Here is a 21,163-nt window from a genome sequence, read left to right as displayed (position 1 = left end):
TGTTTTAAGGGACTAGCTGATCTGATTTCAATTGTATAGGTAAAACTAATAATGGATTGGAAAGTGATGTTACACCCAAATACATTCAGTGAGACCAATAGTGAGCAGCTACGTATTTGTTAGCATCATCATTTAGAAAGGGTATTGGAAAAATTGGGAAAGACTCAGAAAAAAGCCCTTCCCCCAGTTATTTGATACCTAACGTCAAGGTCTTTTAGTAAGAGATGTAAGGAACTCTGTTTTGGTTTATTGGGGGGAAAAAGAAAGACTGGATTTATGTTAGGTCACACAAAAAGATACCATTTTAACAGGCTCATCAATATCAGAGAGAAAAGTGACACAAGATTTAAGGACTGGGACTTTAAGTCAGAATAATTGAATTTAGTTATCTAGTTGATAAAGATGGTAATAAACCCTTGGAATATATTTTGATTGGAATGATAGAATTCCCACTTTGGTAACAGTAGGACTACACATAAATACATGCATTAATGATGAAGGGTGTTATCCCAAATGTCTCTCCAGAATTCAGTTCTTTCTCTTTAGACCAAGGGAGAGAGATGTAGTGGGATCCTAAAAAGGGAATTTTCAGCCCAATTTCTGCTCTTGACATAATGGGAAGTGCCATGCATCCATTGTTATCACTCTGGTATCAAGAACAAGAAACTGAAAGAGAAGAAAAGTGAACAGTCTCTGTTCCCAGTGAGAGAGAGTTTTTCAAATTAAGTTGAGGAAAAGAAAAGGACACCCATTCTTTCATGCACATTTTTATTTTATGTTAAACAAGATAATTTTGTTTGAGCTTGAACTTTTGTATCTGAAAGAAATGAAGCTTGTGAAGGCAGTATATGTGCAAAGCATAAAATATTTTCTGCAAGCATTATTGATGCAGCCGTTGTTATACATCCAATTACGGAAAGTAGCACATAGTTAGACAGCTTTATTTGCTGCAGAATCAATCTCTGCCTGACTTTTATTACAGGTAAGAGATTAAAACCAGAAATTATGAGAGGAATTCCCAAGTGCAATAGCAATGACATCATGTGAGACCATTAAGCAAAGACTTAATTATTAATATATAGTACTTAGCAGTTCTGAAAGGTAGAGGGCAAACGTTTTGAACTTGCTGTAGCCTCATAGTCACAGCACAAAAAATCCTTTCAGCATCAAGGAGCTTGTATTCAGTGGTTTTCTGCACTCTGTTAGTTTTTCTTCATCATTTTTAATACTAGACATCAGGACTTTACACTGCAATTATTGGCTTTACCAGTCACATGAATATTCATAAGAATAGACAGAGGTGTGGAGCGGAAGATACATCTCAGAGCAACTGCCGTGTTTCTGTTCTCTCTTATCTTCAAGAGTTTTATTTAACCCCTTTAAGGGATAAGTCTGGAAACTAAAATTTATTGGATCTAAAAAAATCATGGCGTCAACGATACTAGTTTCATGGCATGTTATTATCTTCCCTATGCCTCTTCTCCCAGCTGACCTCCCTGTTGCACAGCTGATAGGAAAAAGGGCAGACAGCCCGGCACTGACAGCCACCCAGTCGTCTCCTCTGGTATCGGCCTGCCCGCCCCCTCTGCTGCTCCGGAGACATGGGCTAACTGCCTTTTCTGTCACATGTCCTAGCTGCTCAACACCCAACTGAACTCAGGAATTTGTTTTCTCTTGTATTTCGCTCTTAAATATGCTGCTTCAGTTTCCTAACCACAAACCCATGTGGCCGGACAGTTTTTTCCCATTTGTATTGTTCGGTCCAATCAAATATCTCTGATGTTGCAACTGAATTTATGTGTATCTGTATATGTATACATATATATGTATATTTGTATACATTTTATATGTTCTTGCATGTGTGTCTGTCTGTCTCTCTCAAGGAATTGGAGACTTGCAATGGGATTGCTTAAAAGACTGATAAATGAGGCTAGTTTTAAAGTTTAAAACCAAGCTACTGAATTAATTCCTTAACAACACAATTTGTGCTAATGGTTAGTTCTCGCATATTATTAACAATTATCGCTATGTATATAAAACTGTTAGTCTCTTGTACGCTACCCTTGTACGCTAAATTAACTGTGACTATACAATAGCATGGAGCTGCTGCTGTGCAGCTGGCACCGATGGCCGAGGTCCTCGTTAGTCTCCAAGGCAAAGGCGATCAGGCTGGAGAGCTCTTCCACCAGAGGAAGTGTCTGTCTTCGTTTCTCCCCTGTCATTGTGGGTGTTTTATGCTTCTTGCCCCCCCCCCCCCACCTGCATCCCACCCCCTGGGATTCAGCTGCTCCTTAACTTGGTTTTGCTTTTGCCAGTCATGCTTCTTGTGCCTTGGGGAGGATGCTCTGCCTGTTTTCCTTCCCCTGTGCTTATTTTGGTCTTTATCTTGTAACTTCTGTCGCTTGGGTGTCTCCAAAGTGCAGCTGCGCAAGTCTGTCTTTGCTGCTTTGGTGGTTACATTGCTCACTACATGAAATGCTTGCACGTAGTGTTGGGCTGTGCCATCACAGTATTACAAAATAGTTGCATGCTGGTTGTTCTGTGATTTAAGTGTGCTTATATTTGGGTTCCAGGCAAGCTAATATTAACTATACCCAGATTAATACACTCGGAGCTTTCACAGAGCTTTTCTACTTCAGCTGCACTAGCCACAAACCTTGCTCTGTGTTATTATTATTTGTAATTCCAGTAAAGAAAGAGAATAATCTTAGATGGCTAAAAGTTCAAGAGAAATCTAAATTCAGGGTGACAATCTTTGTACTTAAAGAACCAGACCTGGTGGACCTGCATACCCTTTTTTTGACCTCAGAACACATCATCCTTTGGCCAACACGGGGACACTTCAGTCTTTCCTTTCAATGTATTTGTCCCATCAAAGGTTTTTTTGTAAAGTCAGTCTAGGCTGTCATTCCGAAGCTGTGGCTATGCAGACACCCAGTCCCTGGGAAATTTGTTCAGCATCTTCCTGTGTTGTGCTGTAGCGCTAACTAAAATGTGAGCTTGTACTACTGCATTGCCCAATTCAAACGTGCAAATTGTAGACACTAAATCCAATACAGTCACACAGAGAATCTGCCTATGTTAGAGACACCAAGGTTTTCCTGGTAATATTTAAATGCTCTGTTTATAGACAACCTTGAATTACCTTTGAGCATAAATTACTGTTTAGTTATCAAAAGTATTTTATTATTTTATTGTTTTCCATGTTATTTTGGAAAGACGCACAGGGGGAGGCCTGTGTTCCAATAAGGATATAAAATTGATTTTCATTCAGTCACTTAGAAGAGAGGCAAAGTCCCACTGTAAACATTGAAACATCAAAGGCGGGGGGGGGGGGGGGGGGAGGTTCGTATATGAAGATGCATGTTCTTATTGTTTGTGAAATGCAGAATGCCCAATTTTTCTAAGAGAGGCTCAAATACCGTCTGTCATTTTGAAGGGGAAATATTCCCCTCCAACTGGATTCTTTCTGCAAGCTGGCTATCTGAGTGACACTGTAGTAAGGAGGTTAACCTGTTAATGTCTTCCCATTTCCTAAAATGTCCAGGCAGTGAAGGTGTAAAATCAATTCTTCTCTTGAATATCTTTTTTTCTGTGCAATGTTTATTCTCTGCCTGAAGCATCCTGGACTTCATCTAACATAAACATACTATACAGACACAGCAATCTTGTGTCTTTGTATCATGTGTCATAGAGTTAGACTTCTCAAATTTTAGATTCACTTGAAGATTTAGTGTTACTTAAGCATCTTCCAGATTATTCCAAGGAACCCAAAACTCATCATTGCAATACAGGGCTATTCTACTGGAAAAAAACCCAAACAAATTACAACCTCTAATAGTTAAATAAACACAGTTCTCCTAGATGTACCTGGATGTTACAGTCTTACCGGTCATTTTTATTAAGTTATGTACATACAGAAGTTGTAAGTGGTACAATAAAATCAGTAGGCTAGAGGACAGGTTTCAAGTTCACTTCTTTTGCAGTCATTGATTTGTCAACTAAAAAAATCCAACTTGCCTGACTAGTACAAAAAACCCAACGCATTGGGATACAGACAATTTTAATATGCTTTTATAATTTACACATCCTATACAAGAGAGATTGAGAATTACATTACTTGCTAGTATTTCAAAGTATTGATTTCTTTTTCTAGCTATCTAATTATTTCTCCATATCCAAGATTTAGTATCATACATCAATTATTTATTATGATTTGAAAAGTGACAGAAAATGATATTTTGATCCTATACTTATTTTCTTGAAGGCACAGCTGCTCAGTTTAGAGGAAACTTGTTTTGTACAAATATTTGCGTGAAGGCAGCACCATACCGTAGCCATGGAATATTAAGCTATGTACATCGAGATAATCCTCATCTCCTTCACACACTGAGAGTGGTATCTTGATTTTTAGCTACATGGGTCGTCTTTCAGTAGAAAATGTCTCTGCACTGTAATTTGTGTAAATTTATATGGAAATCATAGAAAATAAATATGGATGAGTGTGACAGTAGGTAAGTTTACTCTTCACACGTGTTTTTCAGAAGTGTCTCTTGCTGCTCAGTCTTCTATTTTCAATTTAAATTCCACTTTTCCTTCATACGGATCATGAACATTATCAAAGGTAATTCCAGCTCCAATGATTTTGCACACTATTTTGAGTTCTACATTCCTCGTAATGTTGAGAAATTTCACAGCTACCAAAGGATTGCTGTAGCTGGGCTAGGAGGGAAAAAGCAGTACTTTAATTTTACACTACCAATTTAAAAATAAAGTCTTAAAATTAGCCTTCTCTCCAGCTCTCGTAAGATTGCAGAGATGCTCCATACGTTTCATCTTATACAAAGATAAGGAAGAAAAGTGATACCGAAATACATGAGCACCCACCTGTGCCTTTTTTCCATAGTAGGGGAAGTAGTGCAGGTTGAAGGTACCGTTCACGGGGTAGTAGTCCACCTCCAGCGGGCGAGACTCATCACCCTGTGCATAAAGCAAGAAAGCAGCTCTGTTGGCTGGGCAATCGTAAGCCAGCCCTGGGCCAGTGTTTTACTGCTGCTAAAAGCTGCGCAGCCTGTATTAAACCTCAAGTTCAGCAGTCTGTTTAGCGCTGGTCTTATTTTTCAAATAAAAGTGGAAATCTCCCGCTCTTACTATTGCCGAGAAAAACAGGCAAGTGTTCTTTCCTAGCAGCTGTGAATTCAGTGAATGGGGACCTGCTGAAATGTGCAGAGAGCCTGAAGGAGCTGCTCTGAGGCGTGAACTTCACTAGTGGGAGCTGAAAGCAAACAGCAAATGTTCTTTGCAGCACGGAAAAACAATTTTTCAGGTGATTTAAAATAAACATTTTTTCCTTGTTCTTAGGATGTCTGCTGGTGCGAGAAATTGCACGGAACTGAGAATATTCCCAGTATTTGGTCAGAATGATCTGGTTTCCAGAACTACAGGGTAATCCTTCTGGTCACAACTGCGCTTCACTTGCTATCAAAACTGCAGTGCTTGAAACTTTTCCTGTATGGGGACTCAGACCTCATACACTTACCACATATGTGCAGTCCACTCTTGGTGCAGTGCCGTTGCCAGGCAAAAATTTGATAATCTGAAATAGAAAACACACATTTGGTCATCTTGGAAACTGTTTTGAGATAAAACCAAGCAAACAATTAACTGAGCTTCAGATGCTGCTTAATGTTTCTGCATAAGGCAAAGGGATCACCTCATCTTATGTGTCTGGGTGAAAAAAACATGTTGTGGCTGGATATTTAAGAAGCAGGACTCTGTGCTGCCCGGGATGGGCACTGCAGGCGGGCTCTTTCCTGGCTGCACCTCCTGGCAAGTCCAGCTCATTTGCCTGCCTGTACCGCTTGCTCTCAGTCTCTTAAAGCAGCTAGTTGTGTGAAAATAAAGGAAAAGCTGAATCCCCGTGCTTTTCGTTATATGTCTTATTAGAAAACCATGGCTTTGGCGGAAAATCATGGTCCCATTGAATCCTACAAAAATAGTGGTGTCACACCCTGTAGCAGCAAAGGCGAGCGGAGGTAAAGCCCCCCCAGGCACTGTCCACCTGCCTTTCCCCTGCCAGGGCTGGTGTGCAGCCTTGCTGAAGGAGGCAAAGGCTTTTTGGGAAAAAGCCTGTGTTTCACCTGCCAAAATCAGGGGCACAGCTCTCCTCTCACAGCTGGACCTTGCACAGATTCTTGAAAATATTCATTGCCTGAGTTTAGGGTGCAAGCCCAACCGAAAATGAAGTGATTTTGTCTATCAGGAGCTGGTGGAGAACACGAATTATTCGCTTTGTACTGAAATTGAACTAGAAGGCTCAGCATCTTACCCGAAATCAAAAAATGCTTATGCCTTTCTCTATGCCCTGAAAAAATTAAAGGAGGCATGGAAGATTCCCTTTTTCCTCTCCAAAAGAAATGTGTTTGTGGTTTTTAGTGAAAAAAATATCCACCAGGTTTGAATTTTGTTTTTACAGGTTCTGCTAAAGATTTTCTTTGCAGGCTGGAGAAATAAGGTGTGCAAGTATCACCTCTCTGAAGTTACTTCAGTTACCGTCACATCTTAACGCCTTAGCTGAAGGCACAGGATCGCAGTATTGCAGGGTGAAACTGTTTTACTTACTAGTTGGATGAGAGCGCTACAGAGATGCTAACAAAACTAAACAAAACCCAAACCTTTAGAGAGAGTTGGTTTACAGATCACTTTTCCCTACATTACTTTCCTAGGGTGGTGACCAAGTCTCGCTATGTCTCTGGTAACTCTGAAGATCTCTGGGAAGAGCACGTTAATTTGTCTTCCCAAAGTACAAAGCAGAGATTAGAGGCCGTGGCAGCAGACAATGTAGCAGCTCCCAAGCAGAGACTTGAGCTATCAGGGGTTTTCTTTGGTGAATTCTTTCCTTCTCGGCACCTTGAGCCTGTACTTACCCTGTTCATTTTTATAATAAAACAGGGTTTTCCTTCTGGAAATCCAAAAGTAGGGTCTGTGATGCCGGAGCAGTTTTGAAGCATATTTGAGGTAAATTTGCAGGATAGTTTTGTTTTATTCGGGCCATCAAAGGTGTCCTGAAAGAAGTATGTGTCACTGGTGCAGTTGATGTTCAGACGCTGAGCAGCCGGTGTGTACGCTAGATGAGTGAAGGAAAAAATTCGTTCATGTACATCCCAATATCAGGCTGGAGGTTATATCATGGGAAACTGTACTTCAAGTGAAGTTGGGATTAGATGGAATGAGGAAAGTTTAAATTGTTTGGTTTGGGTTTTTTTTTCTTAGAATACCCAGGCAAAGCAAAAAAAGAGATCAAATTAAGTTAAGGCTGGCAATTTGTGTTGATAGTTCCATATAAAGTCAATTTCAAATATAATTTTTCTCAATATGTGTATGAGAAAAGAGAAATAAGATATTAAGGCTCACAAAGAATATAAACATATTAAGATACGAACAGGCAAATGGAGCACCTAACCTACTTTGACTATACTCCTGATGACACTATGCAACAGCATCACAAGACTTATTATGGCACTTTGATACTTGTAGTCATGGACAATATTAGATTAATTTAGATGAGACTAGTTTTGAAGACCTTTTTTTACCCTCTTCCTTCAAACTTTCTATTAGCCTATTTTATTAAGGCTATTCAAGATTTAAAAAAGTAAAAACTCTGAAGCAGCAACTAAAAGCTCTGCTTTAATAGACATATTTACATGTGTTCGATTTATAGATTTGTGAGGTGATTTGCTTGTCCCTTTCAGAAGGTGCATTTTTCATTCAAAATCTCTGATTTCAGAAGGACAAATAGAAAATGGAAACACTGACTTAAGGTCCTCAGACCGAATAAGGGAGATGCAACAGCATGTTTCTTTAATACTATGCAGGAAACCTGATTTTTACCTGCCAGAAAAGTCTGAAGAGTTGTCACTAAACCTTCCCAGGTTTTGTTGTCGGATACGTTGTAATAAATTTGTAGTCCTCTATCCCCATACACGTCGGGTCGTAACGTTACACCTGCATGGGGGAAGAAAAGGGAAGGCAAAGCAGAGGAGAGGTGCCAGGCACAGATTTGTTTATTTAAATTGACAACAGCGATTACGCCGCATCAAAACTTGTTATTGTAAGCGTATGAGATCCCCAGCCTTTGCTGGAGGGGATTTAACCACATACAGACACCGCCTCAGCTCTGAGTTGTTCAACCGAAAGCCTAAAGCCTCTGCTACTGCTAAACTCTTTTCTTTTCGTATATATCCATGCTGTTATCAGAACAGCTTGCAAAATCATTCCAGCAATTGCACTGGATTTCCCCAGGACTTGTTAAAAATAACAGTTATAATAGTCATGTCAGGTTAAAGAAACAGATAGTACTGCAGTGTGAGAAACAGCTTTTGAAAAAGCCACGCTTAATATTTTACAGGAATTATTTTGCCAGCAAACATCAAGCTTATTGAATATTGGGAAAGGAAACTTCAAAATTCAGGAACAGGCAGACAGAATAATTTTTAGGGCTACAGCTTCGAAAAAGTCATTTTTTCCTTCCCATTGCTTGTAAAAACAAGCCATTAGGGGGGTGAAGTTTTAGCAGTAAGCACTGACGATCTCTCACTGATACTGTCTTGTCCCTCCCCAGTCTCACTTCATGTCCCACAAATCTTTATTTCCAATCCCATGTGTCTTTGCCTGTCTTATTTTTACTTGCTTGGCCGCTGGCACAGCACATCCCAGTGGGGAGGGATTCCTGCTCTCCTAGGGACTTCACAAGCTGCTGGCAAGTGTGAAAATACCCACCCCAGACTGCTCACCCCGGTGCCCCTCCATCTTGCTGGGCACCCCAAAACCCTCCGGGGTGCTCGAGAGGCTGGAGCAGAAACCAGGGTTTCCCCAGGGGCTGGCCCCTGCCCATGGGGAGAGGAAGTATATATTTATATATTTACATATATTTAAAATATATATTATTATATATAAATATATAAAAATGAATACATGAAATAAATGTGACACATTTTATTTTAAAGCCTGGAAGTGGTGTGAGGGGAGGTTAAACTTCGCAGGGATCGTCTGGGGAGAATCGACCTGATTTATTCCACGTTTGTTTCCCCTCGTGCCCGGGCTCTGCCGATGCCTCTCAGCCCAGCCCAGCCCCACACAGCCGCTGCGGGAGCCTGGGGGCTTCACTCCCCTCCGGGCAGCAGCCGGCTGGACCGTGGCAGTACCTGGGGATTTCAGCTGGTCTTGGTAATCCGGCTCGTACGGATTCACCGTCCTCATTAAACAATAAATGGAGAGTGCGAACAGCCCTGACATCACCACGTAGAAAGCCAGGTAGTACAGGCTGATCCACACTGTGGAAAAAAATGAGGGCAAAATCTCATTTTTCGAGCAAGGCGGTGCAGTGATCGCTCCGCAGCCGGGACCGTCCCGGCGGCAGCAGCCATCCCCTTCCTGCCCTTGGCCCCAGGAAGTTTTCCCTGCGAAGGGACTGGTGTTTTGGATCTTCTTGTCTACACTCGGAAGAATATTCTTCTAGAAAAAATTGGCTGTAAATTTGTTCAGTTTTACAAGGATTTTTGAAGTAGTTGGTGCTTAGCCCAGATTATTTAAAGCTTAAAAGATTGTGTGGCTTCTTGAAGTCACTTCACATATTAAGACCATTTATCTGCTTATTAACATGGACTAAGCGACACAGCCGAGGTATTTCTTCAACAAAAACAAGTTGCTCCTTGTCTTATTTGGATGACAGATGTCAGTATTTCAGGTGTGTTGATTTTACACCCGTACCACCTCACTCCCTTTAACATCTGAAATCACCTTCAGCAAAATGTGGATGAGTGGTGCATTTTTATTCTGGTGTGAGATGGAGAATGATGCTGTGTTTCTGTCTGTGGGTGCATCATGTTATCTTACAGGCGGCTGGTGCCCTACAAGCAGCCAGTGAGTATTTTTGGGGGGCCATCAGAAACCGCTCCCTGTAATCATCGGTGCCTCATAGCACCTTCTTCTCTCCAAAGTGGAAAGACTCACATTTCAGTTTGATTTTCTGTAAAATCATGCTTTTAAGAATGACTAATAAGCTACGCTCACGGGCTTCACAGCAGCAAAAAATCATCTGGAAACTTGCAGCTACTGTTACGGTCTGTGGGAAGAGCAGGGACCTTCCTTACAATGGTCAGAGCTGCCCTTCCCAGAACGTAGATCAGCAAACACGCTGTCGTTGTAGACACGAGTTCGCGTTAGCACGCGGTGATAAGAGAGATCTACTGAGCAGACAGTAATTTAGAAATTAATTTCAGAAAAGCAAAATGTGTTTCCAGAAAATTGGACAAAGCCCACCAACTAAGCAAAATTCTCCGTATACCAGAACCCTCTATAGCCAGCAATGTCAGAATCATACTGTAACCACCCCCCTCCGCTATTAACAAGTTAATTGTTAATGTGTTAAGTTTTGTCCTTTTGAAATATTTGGTCCAAAATCAGTTTCCAGCCTTATATTTGCAGGAACTACTTGGATCAATGTTTTGATCTCATTGATTCAGCTTACAGGGCCACCCTAAAAGCGGCTCAGAAGCATATATGAGAACTGATGTCTTCAACTGTTACGACACATCTACCACCACATTATGTCCCATTCATTAGGACAACTCCCCACCCAAGGTTTTTAAGTATGTCAGAAGGAAGAGAAGACTTTCGTGTATGAAAACCTACCCCAGTTAATTAAGGTCCTTCCCATAAAGAGCTTTGTTTCTGGATTCCAAACAAAACGTCGGAAATTTTCCATCCGCTCGCTGCAGGTCTTTTTTTCATTTAAAGTTGCCATTTTCTCACAAAATTTCCCCAAAACGCGTCCTCCTCAGAAACTAAGAAATTCAACCCTGCCCAAACAGTCGCCCAAGAAAAACACTTTGGTTTTTATACCTTCTTCTCCGCTGAAGGTCAACGAGATTAATTCCTATACCAATGAAAGCCCCTGCTCACCATTATCAACCTGCAGCAGATACAATTCTTTATAAAAGGTGTTGATAATGCTCGGTGTTGAGCCTGGCAAAGAAAAGTTAGTTCCTATCAAATGCCCTTCTCCTTTCTCTTGACCACCTGAGCAGATCGGCAGTTACGCATTTTGCCGAGGGCCCGTAGGGCTTGCGATAGACTCAGTGCGATAGCTGTTATCAGAGCAGATAAAGCGAAGGAGAACTTGTTTCTCTCTAGACTTCATTTTCTTTTTTTTTTTTTTTTTGTTCCAATTAACCTGCAAATAGTGGATATAATTCTCCCACCGCAACCTGCAGCCATCTGTTGGGATACAGGAGATCGCAGCGGGAGTGAGTGGGGAAAAGCACCGTTTCCCAGAGTGTTTGCCGTGTTGCGCAGGCGGGGAAATGAAGATCAATGTTTTTTTGTTTTCTGTGGGGAACGTTTTTAGGTGGTCTCTGACGATGCTAATTCAACTTCGGAGGGTATCCCCACCTTGCTTGCTGACTCTCTCTGCCTCCCTCTCAGCACGCCACCAGAAAAGCCAGAAGAAAGATGGAGGAGAGAAAAAGAACAAATAATATAAGAATATAAGAATAAAATAAATAATAAACAATAAAATTTACACTATAATAATATAATTTATAATATAATAATATAATAATATAATAATATAATAATATAATAATATAATAAAAGTTTTGCCACACAGGTATACGACGAGGCAGAGCGGAGAACATATGGGTGTCAGTTAACTACCTTTTCTACCTGCTTTACAGCCAAAGGCTCTGGTATGTTCAGAGCAGACGCCCAGCCCTGAGCTCGCCCTGTGCACAGAGGAGCAGGCCTGAGAAGTGTCCCCTGCAGCTCCACGCGGACAGAAAGCAAAGGGCGCACGGCGATGGCAGAGCCGACGGGCTCTCTAAACACCCCCGCTGCAAGGGGAGCTTGGGTCTTAGAAAGCCCTGCCAGGCAGGCTGGCGTGCTGGCCACTTCTCCAAGTTGGTCAGTAGTCCTCTTACTCTCTTATCGGACCCCAGTAATGGCAAACCCCCAAGTTACCTTGTGAATTCAGCAGGACCAGGGTTTCATCCCTTCTAACCGGGTATATTGGCGTGCCCTGCCTTTCACTCACTTCACGGGATGCATGGTGGGGGCAAAATCTTTAAAATGGGCACATATGAGAAGGCTGACTGAGAGACTTTGGATTATTTGGACATTGAGACAGCTGTAACTGAGCCTGCCAGCTGGGTTATTCTGTCAGCTAAATAGTGCTGAGTTTCTGAACACAGAGAGAGAGATTTATTGTGCTTTGCTGCCTCAGATCAAGCAGCATGATAGTTTAGCGTAATAGCCACCAATTTGGGGCGATTTAACTTGTTTTCAGATGATGAGATAGGAGTCAGGTCAAGTAAAAGAAAAATAAGATTTACACACATTTGACCGATTTGTGTTTCCCATAGAAAGGAGAGGAGGATGAACAGAAAGGTACTTTCAGTCGTTACACCATGAGCTGACCAATACTCAGGACAAACGTGGGTTTTTTTTTTTTAAAGTTAAAATAAGACAAGGAGATGGGGCAGTGGCCTGAAAATGATGAAAATGAAACAGCTACCCAGAGGTAAAAGGCTTGTGGAGGCTCCCACGTAGCAGTTTCAGAAATGGGAACAGAGGCGTGAAGAGGTTAGGGGAAAAAGCAGGGAGGGAAGTAGCAGGTTTTCAGGAAGATTTAACTTTTTTCCGTATTGAGCAGGAGCCCGTCTGGTGATCGGATGGAGGGGAGCAACTGGACTCGGACGGGGAGTTAGAAGATTTATAAAGAAAGAGAAGTAAATGTAAATCTTGACCCTCCTTGCAGAAAGGTGATAATTTAACAGTACACAACTTCAGTACGCAGCTAAATCTAAACAACAAGCAGATTAATTATTCATAACACAATTAAATCCCAAATTATGTTCAAAAGGAAAATGTTGCTACTTCTGTTTCCACACGCTGAAGAAGGTGTAGAAGTCAGCAGGGTTTCCACACGCTGAAGAAGGTGTAGAAGACAGCAGGGTTTCCGCTGCAAGTAAGGGCGAGGAGGCACCGCTCGGGTCGGCACAGCTGAGGCTGAGCACGAGCGTCTGCACAGGAGGCGAAATGGAGCCTCTTGAAACTTAGGAGTTTGTACTCTAGCAAAACTGAGGCCAAGGATTTCATGCGCTCGTCTCTCTCATGTTATATCCCATTGTTCCCATCTATCGCTGGCTGGGGAACCTAAAACTCTGCTGAGTTCAGCACCACTCGCCCAGGCGTGGCTGCGGAGCACGAAGGAGAGGGTAAAACCGGGAGGGCAGAGCCACGTGCGGGAGAGCGAGCTCCACGGGACCCTGCAGGCAATGGGAGAGGACCACCGTCGGCTGCTTGCATCCCAACGGGGTCAAAGAAATCGGTCGGGATTTGCGTGTTACAGAACAGGCAGGAAAATGATGGTTGAAGGAAAGGAAAGGCAGATTTCAAATGGAGGGGGAGGGCCTGGCTGCTTTTAATGCTGCCTGTAACCTGTACATAATCTGCTAGCCTAGATTCAACAGTCCCGGCTATATTAGGGAAAAGTAAGGAAGCTAAATTATTTAAGTGGATGAATTAAATTAAATTTCCTTATTTCTAAGCTGGCATTAGTAAAGTTCAGTGAAAACTGAAAACAAGACCACCCCAAGTTAACAGCAGTATCTACAATAAAAGGTAAGAATAAAGCAGAACAATATTATGGATGGAAATCTGCTCTGACTAGAAGCTCCAAAAATACAAATTAGATAAATGCATTAACCACATTAATATAAAAGCGTAAATAGAATTAGTATAATTTTATTATATCCTTATTGTATAATAAGCTACGTACATAATTTCAACTGATGCAGAAATTAAATACATAAATATATTAGAACCAATAAATTACAGAAATGCATTTACATAAAAAACAGAAGTAGGAAAACCAAAGTCATATAACAGTGGGTGGTTGTATTAAGATGGTTTCTCTTTTAGATTTCTCCTCCAGTATTGGAAATTGTTAATGAAAATGCCAGGTATTTCCCAGTGAAAATGAGAGATGTTAATGTTTGGAGAGTGATACATCAGTAGATATGAGCTGAGAAACTTGCATTTTATTGAAGAAATCACCAGGAGTTTTGAGCCAGCATCGAACTTAAAGACAAGACTTGCTTGTGGAAGCAGTGCTGTGGCTGCCACCAGCCAACTGCTTGTGGCCGTCGCCTGGTGCTTGTGACCAGTTAACACTAGATGGATAACTGCAGAAGCAATTTTCATTAAAAACTCCCATTTCACTTGCATGATTTCTAAATATAATTAAAGAAATAGGATTGGTTAGAAAATAAGTAACTGCTCATTAAGTACGCAGCTCCTCTTGGAAGCTATTTGCAAGCTCATGGAAGACAAGAAGGTGGCTGGGATTTACCAAGGGCCCGCCAGCCTGGTTGTCTTCTCTTGTGAGATGAGTGGGCTGGTGGGCAAAGGTGGAGGCTTTTGAATTTGACGTCATCCAATCTGACATCAGCAGAGCTTGGAACACGGCCACCAGACAGGGAGCTGTGCGTCGGCTCAGAGAGGACCAGGGCGGGGTGGACGGCAGCTGGGCAGGCAGGACTACAGCGCAGTGCTCAGTGGGAGGACATTCAGCTGCAACCAGTATGGAGTGGTGTCCCTCAGGGGCCAGCACTGGTGCTGGGGCCGTTTAACGTCCTCACTAACCATGGACACCGCGGCGTGGTGGTCGACAAGCTGGAGGGCAGGGCTGCCACCCCGAGAGACGTCAGGCAGCTACAGAGGGGCCCTCCAGACCCTCCTGAGGTCAGCGAGGGCAAAGGCAGAGCCCTGCACCTGGGACAGGACAGCCCCATGGCACAGGGCAGGCGGGGACTGACGGACAGTGCTGCAGGAGAGGACTGAGCTGAACAGCAAGTTGAACACAAGTCAGTAGCGCACCCTCCCAGCAAGGAACGTGAACCACGTACCAGGCAGCATGAAGAAGCTCTTCTGACAGGCTTTTAGCTGGGAGGCTGAGCAAAGGGGTTATTCCCCTTCATCCAGCACTCACCAGGCCACATGCGGAGCCCCGTGTCCGGGGCTTGCTCAGCGGCAGGGGAAGGCTGCAGGGACATCCTGCTGCTCTCTTCGGTGGCCTAAAGGGAGGTTATAGCATCAAGCTCTTCTCTGAGGAGCACAGCAAAAGGAGACGAGGCAACAAACACGGGTGGCAGCAAAGGAAAGTCTGGCGAGCTGGAAGGAGAAAGCTTGTCTCCATGAGGGTTGTCACATGCAGGAACAGCAGCCCCGAGTCGCAGTGCAATCTCCATCCTTGGAAATGCTAAAAACCCAGCTGGGTGCAACTCTGCGCAACCTGCTGTACCCTCGGGGCTGGCCCTGCCTTGGGCGAGGGTTGGACTAGGTGACCCCCAAAGGTCCCTTGCCACACAGACCATCTTGTGCATCTACAATCCTAATCTATTTTTGATTAGCAGGATGTGAAGCAGAAAAGGACACCTAACACTGAAAACTTGTGATAGTGTTGTTATATGGCAACACTTCGCATTTCTATATTCGTCACTTCCAGGTCTGTTGCTGGAATTCATGAAAACAAGTGTGCACTGCACCGTCTTCAGTGTCACGGGAACGACCTGATGTTGGAGGTCCTACAGCCCTGGCCGGAAAGGATGGAGAACCCCTGCAACAGCCCCGAGCAGCTCTGCTCCTCTCTCCCCGACTTAGAGCTCTCGAATCGCACTAACTCAGCGTAGCAGCAGCTGTCAAACCCTCGGTGGCTGCTCCGCATCGTGCTCATCCAACCTCGGCGGTCACATACGCACCACTACCAAAACCCACACAGGCATCGTTCTCCTTCCCTCCCCGTGCAGAGCTGCCGGCAGGCCACGGAGAAGGATCGTTTTTCCACCCGTGGTTTGCGGCCCCCGAGGTCTCTGTGTGAACGTCTTCCAACCGCTTTGGGAGAGGTAATTCAGAAAAACAGGCACTGTGCCCACAGGCATATGTTCTCTGCACAGGGATGAACTCTGCTGAAAAATGCTTAGAAAAAGCTAAACCTCGCAGGTTTAGAAGGCAGCACACGAGGGGTGCGGCGTATGTTATTGTAGTCCTATAAGCACCATAGTTGTCAATCAGTAAGTGTTGACTTTACTAATTCTTTATTTTCTTCTCCAGTTCTAACTGAGAATACAAAAATACAGTATTTTATTTCAGGCTGCTTCATCCAAATGAGAAGATTTTTTTCTTGTTGTTTGATGTCTAACCAGGACGAATCACTTGCTTTTGGTTCAGGATAGATTAACTGGTACCTGCTTGCTCTGTAAGACCCCCTCAGGAGTAGTAATTCCCCCTATTTCTGAGTCCCTCCGCTCGGCCCCTGGGAGCAGGGCTGTGCCGGGGCTCCCACGACACGGCGGCGGGGTTGCACATGGGGACGGGGGGTTCCTCAGCAGACACCGCATTGCCCGGCCGGGGAGCCTGTCCTATCACCCTGGCCAGGGCACAAGAGGAGCTCAAGCTTAAACCCCCAGGCGATGTGACAGCAGAGGCTAACCCAGGCTGACGCTGAGCTACCCTGAAATGGAACGTTTTAAAATTTCAGGAGGTTTTTATTCTTTGGATGTTTTGACATTTCGACCTCTCCTCCTGTCAGGTCTGGTTAAAGGCTGCAAACTGCCTCACGATCTCCCCGTTGCTGCTGCCATGGGAGCCGCGCTCCCCCTTCTGCCCTCCCTCTCCATCCTCTCCATCTTCTTGCCCCGCTCACAGCTCCTCCTGCCCTAGCAGGCAGGTTTGGTAGTTCTGGGAGGTGAGCCCATCAGGGTGACCGTGCTCGTGTCCCCTTGCTTGTGCACGTGCAGGCACGTGACAGTCCTTTGCAATCACAGCTCTTCTTCTGTACCCTCAGTGGTTCACTGAATGAGGAGACCCTGGTGCAGACTGTGCATGAATTTAGATGTGTTTTGCAGCATTCCTCTGAAAAGTAGCACTGCCTTTGTAAAGCTTCTCTTACTGCTTGTGCTGTGGGTGAGGGCAAGATTCAAAACTATTTTCAGGCAGGGGGTGCCCCAGTGGAAGGAAACCATACCTTCTTTCTGTGGTGGCTTGACTTCAAAATTGAAAAGTATAAATTTTCCAGGTTTATGTTTATTAAATAGCTTGCCTTAAAAAAACCCTACAAACAGGAGCATACGTAATTCCCATAATAAAGGTAGAATTGGACAACGGGACTCCAGGAGTGCAACCACTGCTAAAGAAAAGTGGCAACAAGCCCGATCACCCACGTGGCTCAGGCCCATCCCTGAGCACGCAACAGGTCCCCTCTGCTTCGTGTCACAACAAGGTCCCCGATGGGCTGCCTGCTGCAGACCCCTCCCCTCTTCCAAGGCCTAGACCTGGAAAGAATGCAAAAAATATTGATTATGTCTTTGGTGGGGCCAAAGAGGCACCACGAGGGGCCCGGAGGGGACGCAGGGCAGTGTGCTGCATGCCGTGGACGTGGGCAGCCTGCTCCCCAGCCAGGCACAGCCGCGTCGCCTTCACGGGCTTGTCCCCCTGCCCTCTTCTGCTCCACAGCAGCAGAGACCATGAGAAGAGAAGGGCCATCAAGAGCTGCACCTTCTTACATGCATGAGTACTCAGTGTAGAAATTTCCCATCGGGAACCTGGGGATTTTCCACCTCCCTGCAAACAAACTGACTCAGAACTTGATGTTTCCCCCGAAAGGCTGGAGGAAAAGTTTGGGACGAAAGGAGCAAAGATTTGTAATGACAGATTTTTCCTTTGAGGGTTTTTCTGGTCAATGAGTGAAATCTGGCTGCACAGAGCTGACGAACGGCCTTGATACCTTTATTTACCCCCAGAATTGCACAGGAGGCCAGGGGAACCTGGCCTTGTTTTTTCTCCTGCCGCTTCAGGTGGATGAAATACTGGAGATGGAAAGCCGTGAGCAGAGGGCACTGACGCCTGCGTGTAGGGATGCAGCAGACATGGGGGGCAAGTGGGGGTGAGAAACCTGCTGGAAGAGCGGGAGGGGGAAGCGTTGGTGCACAGAGCTGAAATCAGAGCTCCCGTGACACGCCGGCTGTGCGGGACAGCCGAGCCATGGGCACGGCTCATGTGCAGCTATAAAAAATACGGGATTCTCGTGGAGAGTTTGTGCGCGTGAGTGGAAACGAGCATTGCCTGCCTGAAGAGGTTTATCAAGGTAGGATGGCGCGATGGCTCCTCTGTGGGTTCTGCTGAAGGGCTCCTGGCCGCTGCAGTAATTTGTCAGGACACTTGTTGCTGACCAGCGGACATCGCATGTCCCCACAGGAGGGTTGCTGGTCTAAGCACCCTCTTGCTATAGTCCGTCAGGATTCCATCAGTGCCCGTTTTCCTCATCTGCCCCTCAGCGTCCAGCGCACTGCCCGATGCCCTGGCCTCGCGGCCGCCGCAGCCAGCCCTGGTCCCTTTGCTGTGCCAACCCCTCAGCCTGGAGCCTTTTGTCATGTTTAATGTACCCAGAGCTGCTCGAAGCGGGACTGATGTTTGCTTTCCCTGGCTGGTATTTAATGCCTGCGTTGCTGACCTTGGGCTGGCCACCGAAGGGAAGGACGGCTGAGGGGGAAGGTCGCGCAGGAGCACGGGGCTGGCACAAGGCTGGAGGTGAGACCACGGCCCTGCTTCCCCTCCCGCGGGGGGCAGCCATGCTCGCGCCGGTTCTGAGGGGAGCCTGGGGCACGCTCTCCCGCCCAGCCCAGGCGCGGTGGCGGGCAGGGCTGGGCAGGCTCCGTGCGTTTTCCCTCTCTTGCTGAGCTAGGCGTGAGCAAAGCAACGCCTGGCCTCAGGGAGGCCCAGACTCTCCAAAAAAGTAATGGAGGATGTGTTTGGGAAAGCCATGCTTCTGTAATGACAGGTACCTGAATTTGAACCTGAATTTGAAAGAGGGAGATAAAGCCCCTTCCTCTCCCATTGGTTTGCACAATTAGCAAGCTTCGAGTAATAAGCTTGAAGGCCTCTTCCAGCACACCGTGTTTTGAAGGTTAGATCCAGGCTGAGATGTTATCCTTTGGAGGCGTTGCCCTGAGCAGACATGGAGGGTGGCACGCCTCGGCCAGCGGAGGCCGGGCCTGCTTTACGCAGAGCTCCTCAGACGCCATACCTGCGCTTGAGTTGCTTTAGGTTCGCCCGGCACCGAGTGGGAGCCGGGTGTCAATGTTAATATAACATTAACTTCGTTCACTCGTGATAATGGCACCGATTCCCCCCTCCTGTGGAAGCTGTGCAGGAAGCGGCGGTGGTGAGGGAAACAGCAGGAGGGACAGGTACTGCCTGCTGCCGTACCGGGGCACCGCCAGCGCCATGCCGGGTCAGCCTGCAGGTTTCGGGCGGCTCCGTGGCGCTGCCTCTCCAAGCGCCATGGTTTCAGCCCGGCTCCCCAGAAGAGGTGTGCATCGCCTGCCGCCTTGGTGCCTCCATGCTGCGCGGCAGGGACCGCGCCGGCCGGGAGGAAAACCCACCCTGGTGTAGCAGGACGTGGGGGGAGGCTGTCTCGGGCTCCCTCCCCGCTGCGCCTGGGGATCGTCGATGGGGTCGTGCATTAGGGCTGACATTTGAAGTGCATCTCTTGTGGGAGAAATGAGGTTTATGCCTTTCTCTTCGGCCTGTGGCTGCCTTCTGTATTAAGAGGTCTGCGGGTGATCAGGCGTGCCGGGCTTGCTCTGCCTTTCTCATGGGGATGGAAAAGAAAATTTCCTGAAAATTTCTGATATCTAAAATTTAGAATGCAAGGGAACGTAGCAGAAATCACTGCCAGCGCCTCAGATGCTGGAGCATGGTGAAGGGATGTTTTTCATGTCCAGGGTTGTATTTTGTTTAGGAATTCGGGGGTTTTTTACGTTTTTTTTTTAATTTGTTTTTTAGCTGTATTGTGTGTTTCACTAGCAGCCCCTCTCATTTGCTTCTCTCCTCTGTTTTGCAGGCTGACAAGACAAAACCTGTTGGCATTTTTCAGACTTGGGGAACACAGTTATTCTGCATTTGAGAATAAAGACATCAGATCTGCAGCCTGAGCAATTCAAGGGAAGAAAAGAGTGAAAACATTATGGAGTTGAACTGATGTTCCCACTGTTTCCAGCCTCGGGGCAAGTGATAAGAGGAAGCAGGGGGTTTGGCAAAAGTGCAATGCTGGGCTTATAATAGCACAGCGTGATCAGGGCTGTGGAAAAGGCAAAGCAGGCTCTCTTCAGGGCTGACCTACCACTCACCCTGGTTCTCCAGAAGGAACTTGGCTGGTCTCTGCTTTTCTGTCCCACTGCTGACCCAACCACAAGCCCAGCCAGCTCCCTTCACACCCCGTCCGCCTCCTGAGAAACTGAAGGAAATTATTGTTATGAAAACCTGCTAAATTGAACACAAAAATAAACCTAGCAAAACCCAGTGATCTTCCTTTCAAACATGGTTGAGTGCCAAAGCCTGCTGTTGTGGGGGCAACATGCTATTGCTCACAGTCTCTTTCGGATGATGGTGAGTAACAGGGTCCTTGGGAACATTAAACATCCCATGAAACATCTCCAGCAGTTCTGGCTTCATCAACTTTCACCGAAGGGATTTCTCCATCTGCACAGACTATCACAGACTATCACAGACCATAGAGTTTCATGTGGCGTTGCAAGGAAATAAGCCACGTGCCCAGCCAAACGCCCATCTGCAAAGCTGCACCCTGGCTCTTGTTACACTCAAAATCTTGTTCATGGACAAAAAGTATGCTCATCGAGTAAAGCCAAGAATTTATTGTTAGTGTAATTGAAATCTTAAGAGTCTAATCATTATTACTCCAAATCTAGCTGTTGCAGGAAAGAATAATGATGCAGTTAAAACTGTACAGACACTTTTTAGCCTCTAGCCCTTTTCCTAATGTTATGTTCCCCTTTCCCCGCTGCTTGGGGTCCTGAGGTTAGTGGTGTCTTGCTGGTGGGTCTGGTGGGGGCTATGGAGAGTCATGAGCACCTGAAGTCCTGCACCAGGACCAAAGTGATGTCTGTGTTGATGGCTTCTTCAGCCTCACTCAAGGAACCACACGGGGTCATTTTTATGTTTGCAAACATGCTTTTGCACCTTGTTCTTTCTTCACTGGTCTGCAGCTTCACGTTGCATCCGAATTTGCTATGCATGGCGTGTACCG

At 45.4% G+C, this 21,163-nt stretch overlaps 1 protein-coding gene across 2 annotated transcripts; it reads right to left on the bottom strand.

The window, feature by feature from the left end:
- Positions 1-4,560: 4,560 nt before the first annotated feature.
- On the bottom strand, positions 4,561-10,804 carry ATP4B (ATPase H+/K+ transporting subunit beta). 2 transcript variants are annotated; one of them, XM_075491940.1, is made up of 8 exons: positions 10,693-10,804; positions 9,204-9,332; positions 7,891-8,004; positions 6,927-7,126; positions 5,540-5,596; positions 5,443-5,451; positions 4,888-4,980; positions 4,561-4,722 (listed from the first exon to the last, which is right to left on the bottom strand). In XM_075491940.1, the coding sequence occupies exons 1-8, from the start codon at positions 10,802-10,804 to the stop codon at positions 4,561-4,563; spliced, it is 876 nt and encodes a 291-aa protein (XP_075348055.1). The 2 variants fall into 2 exon arrangements, with proteins under 2 accessions (XP_075348055.1, XP_075348056.1); XM_075491941.1 differs by lacking the exon at positions 5,443-5,451.
- Positions 10,805-21,163: the final 10,359 nt, after the last annotated feature.

The sequence above is a fragment of the Mycteria americana genome, chromosome 1 (assembly GCF_035582795.1).
Source record: "Mycteria americana isolate JAX WOST 10 ecotype Jacksonville Zoo and Gardens chromosome 1, USCA_MyAme_1.0, whole genome shotgun sequence".
Lineage (NCBI taxonomy): Eukaryota > Metazoa > Chordata > Aves > Ciconiiformes > Ciconiidae > Mycteria > Mycteria americana.
This window is presented reverse-complemented; position numbering and strand designations above follow the sequence as displayed.

Bases quoted from the DNA above. Each gene is read 5' to 3' on its own strand.
- ATP4B (XM_075491940.1), bottom strand. From the start codon at position 10,804: ATGGCAACTTTAAATGAAAAAAAGACCTGCAGCGAGCGGATGGAAAAT. The intron at 9,333-10,692 runs GTAGGTTTTCAT...TTTTTTCCACAG, and splicing joins AAGGACCTTAATTAACTGGG to TGTGGATCAGCCTGTACTAC. The intron at 4,723-4,887 runs GTGGGTGCTCAT...TTTCCCTCCTAG, and splicing joins ACTATGGAAAAAAGGCACAG to CCCAGCTACAGCAATCCTTT.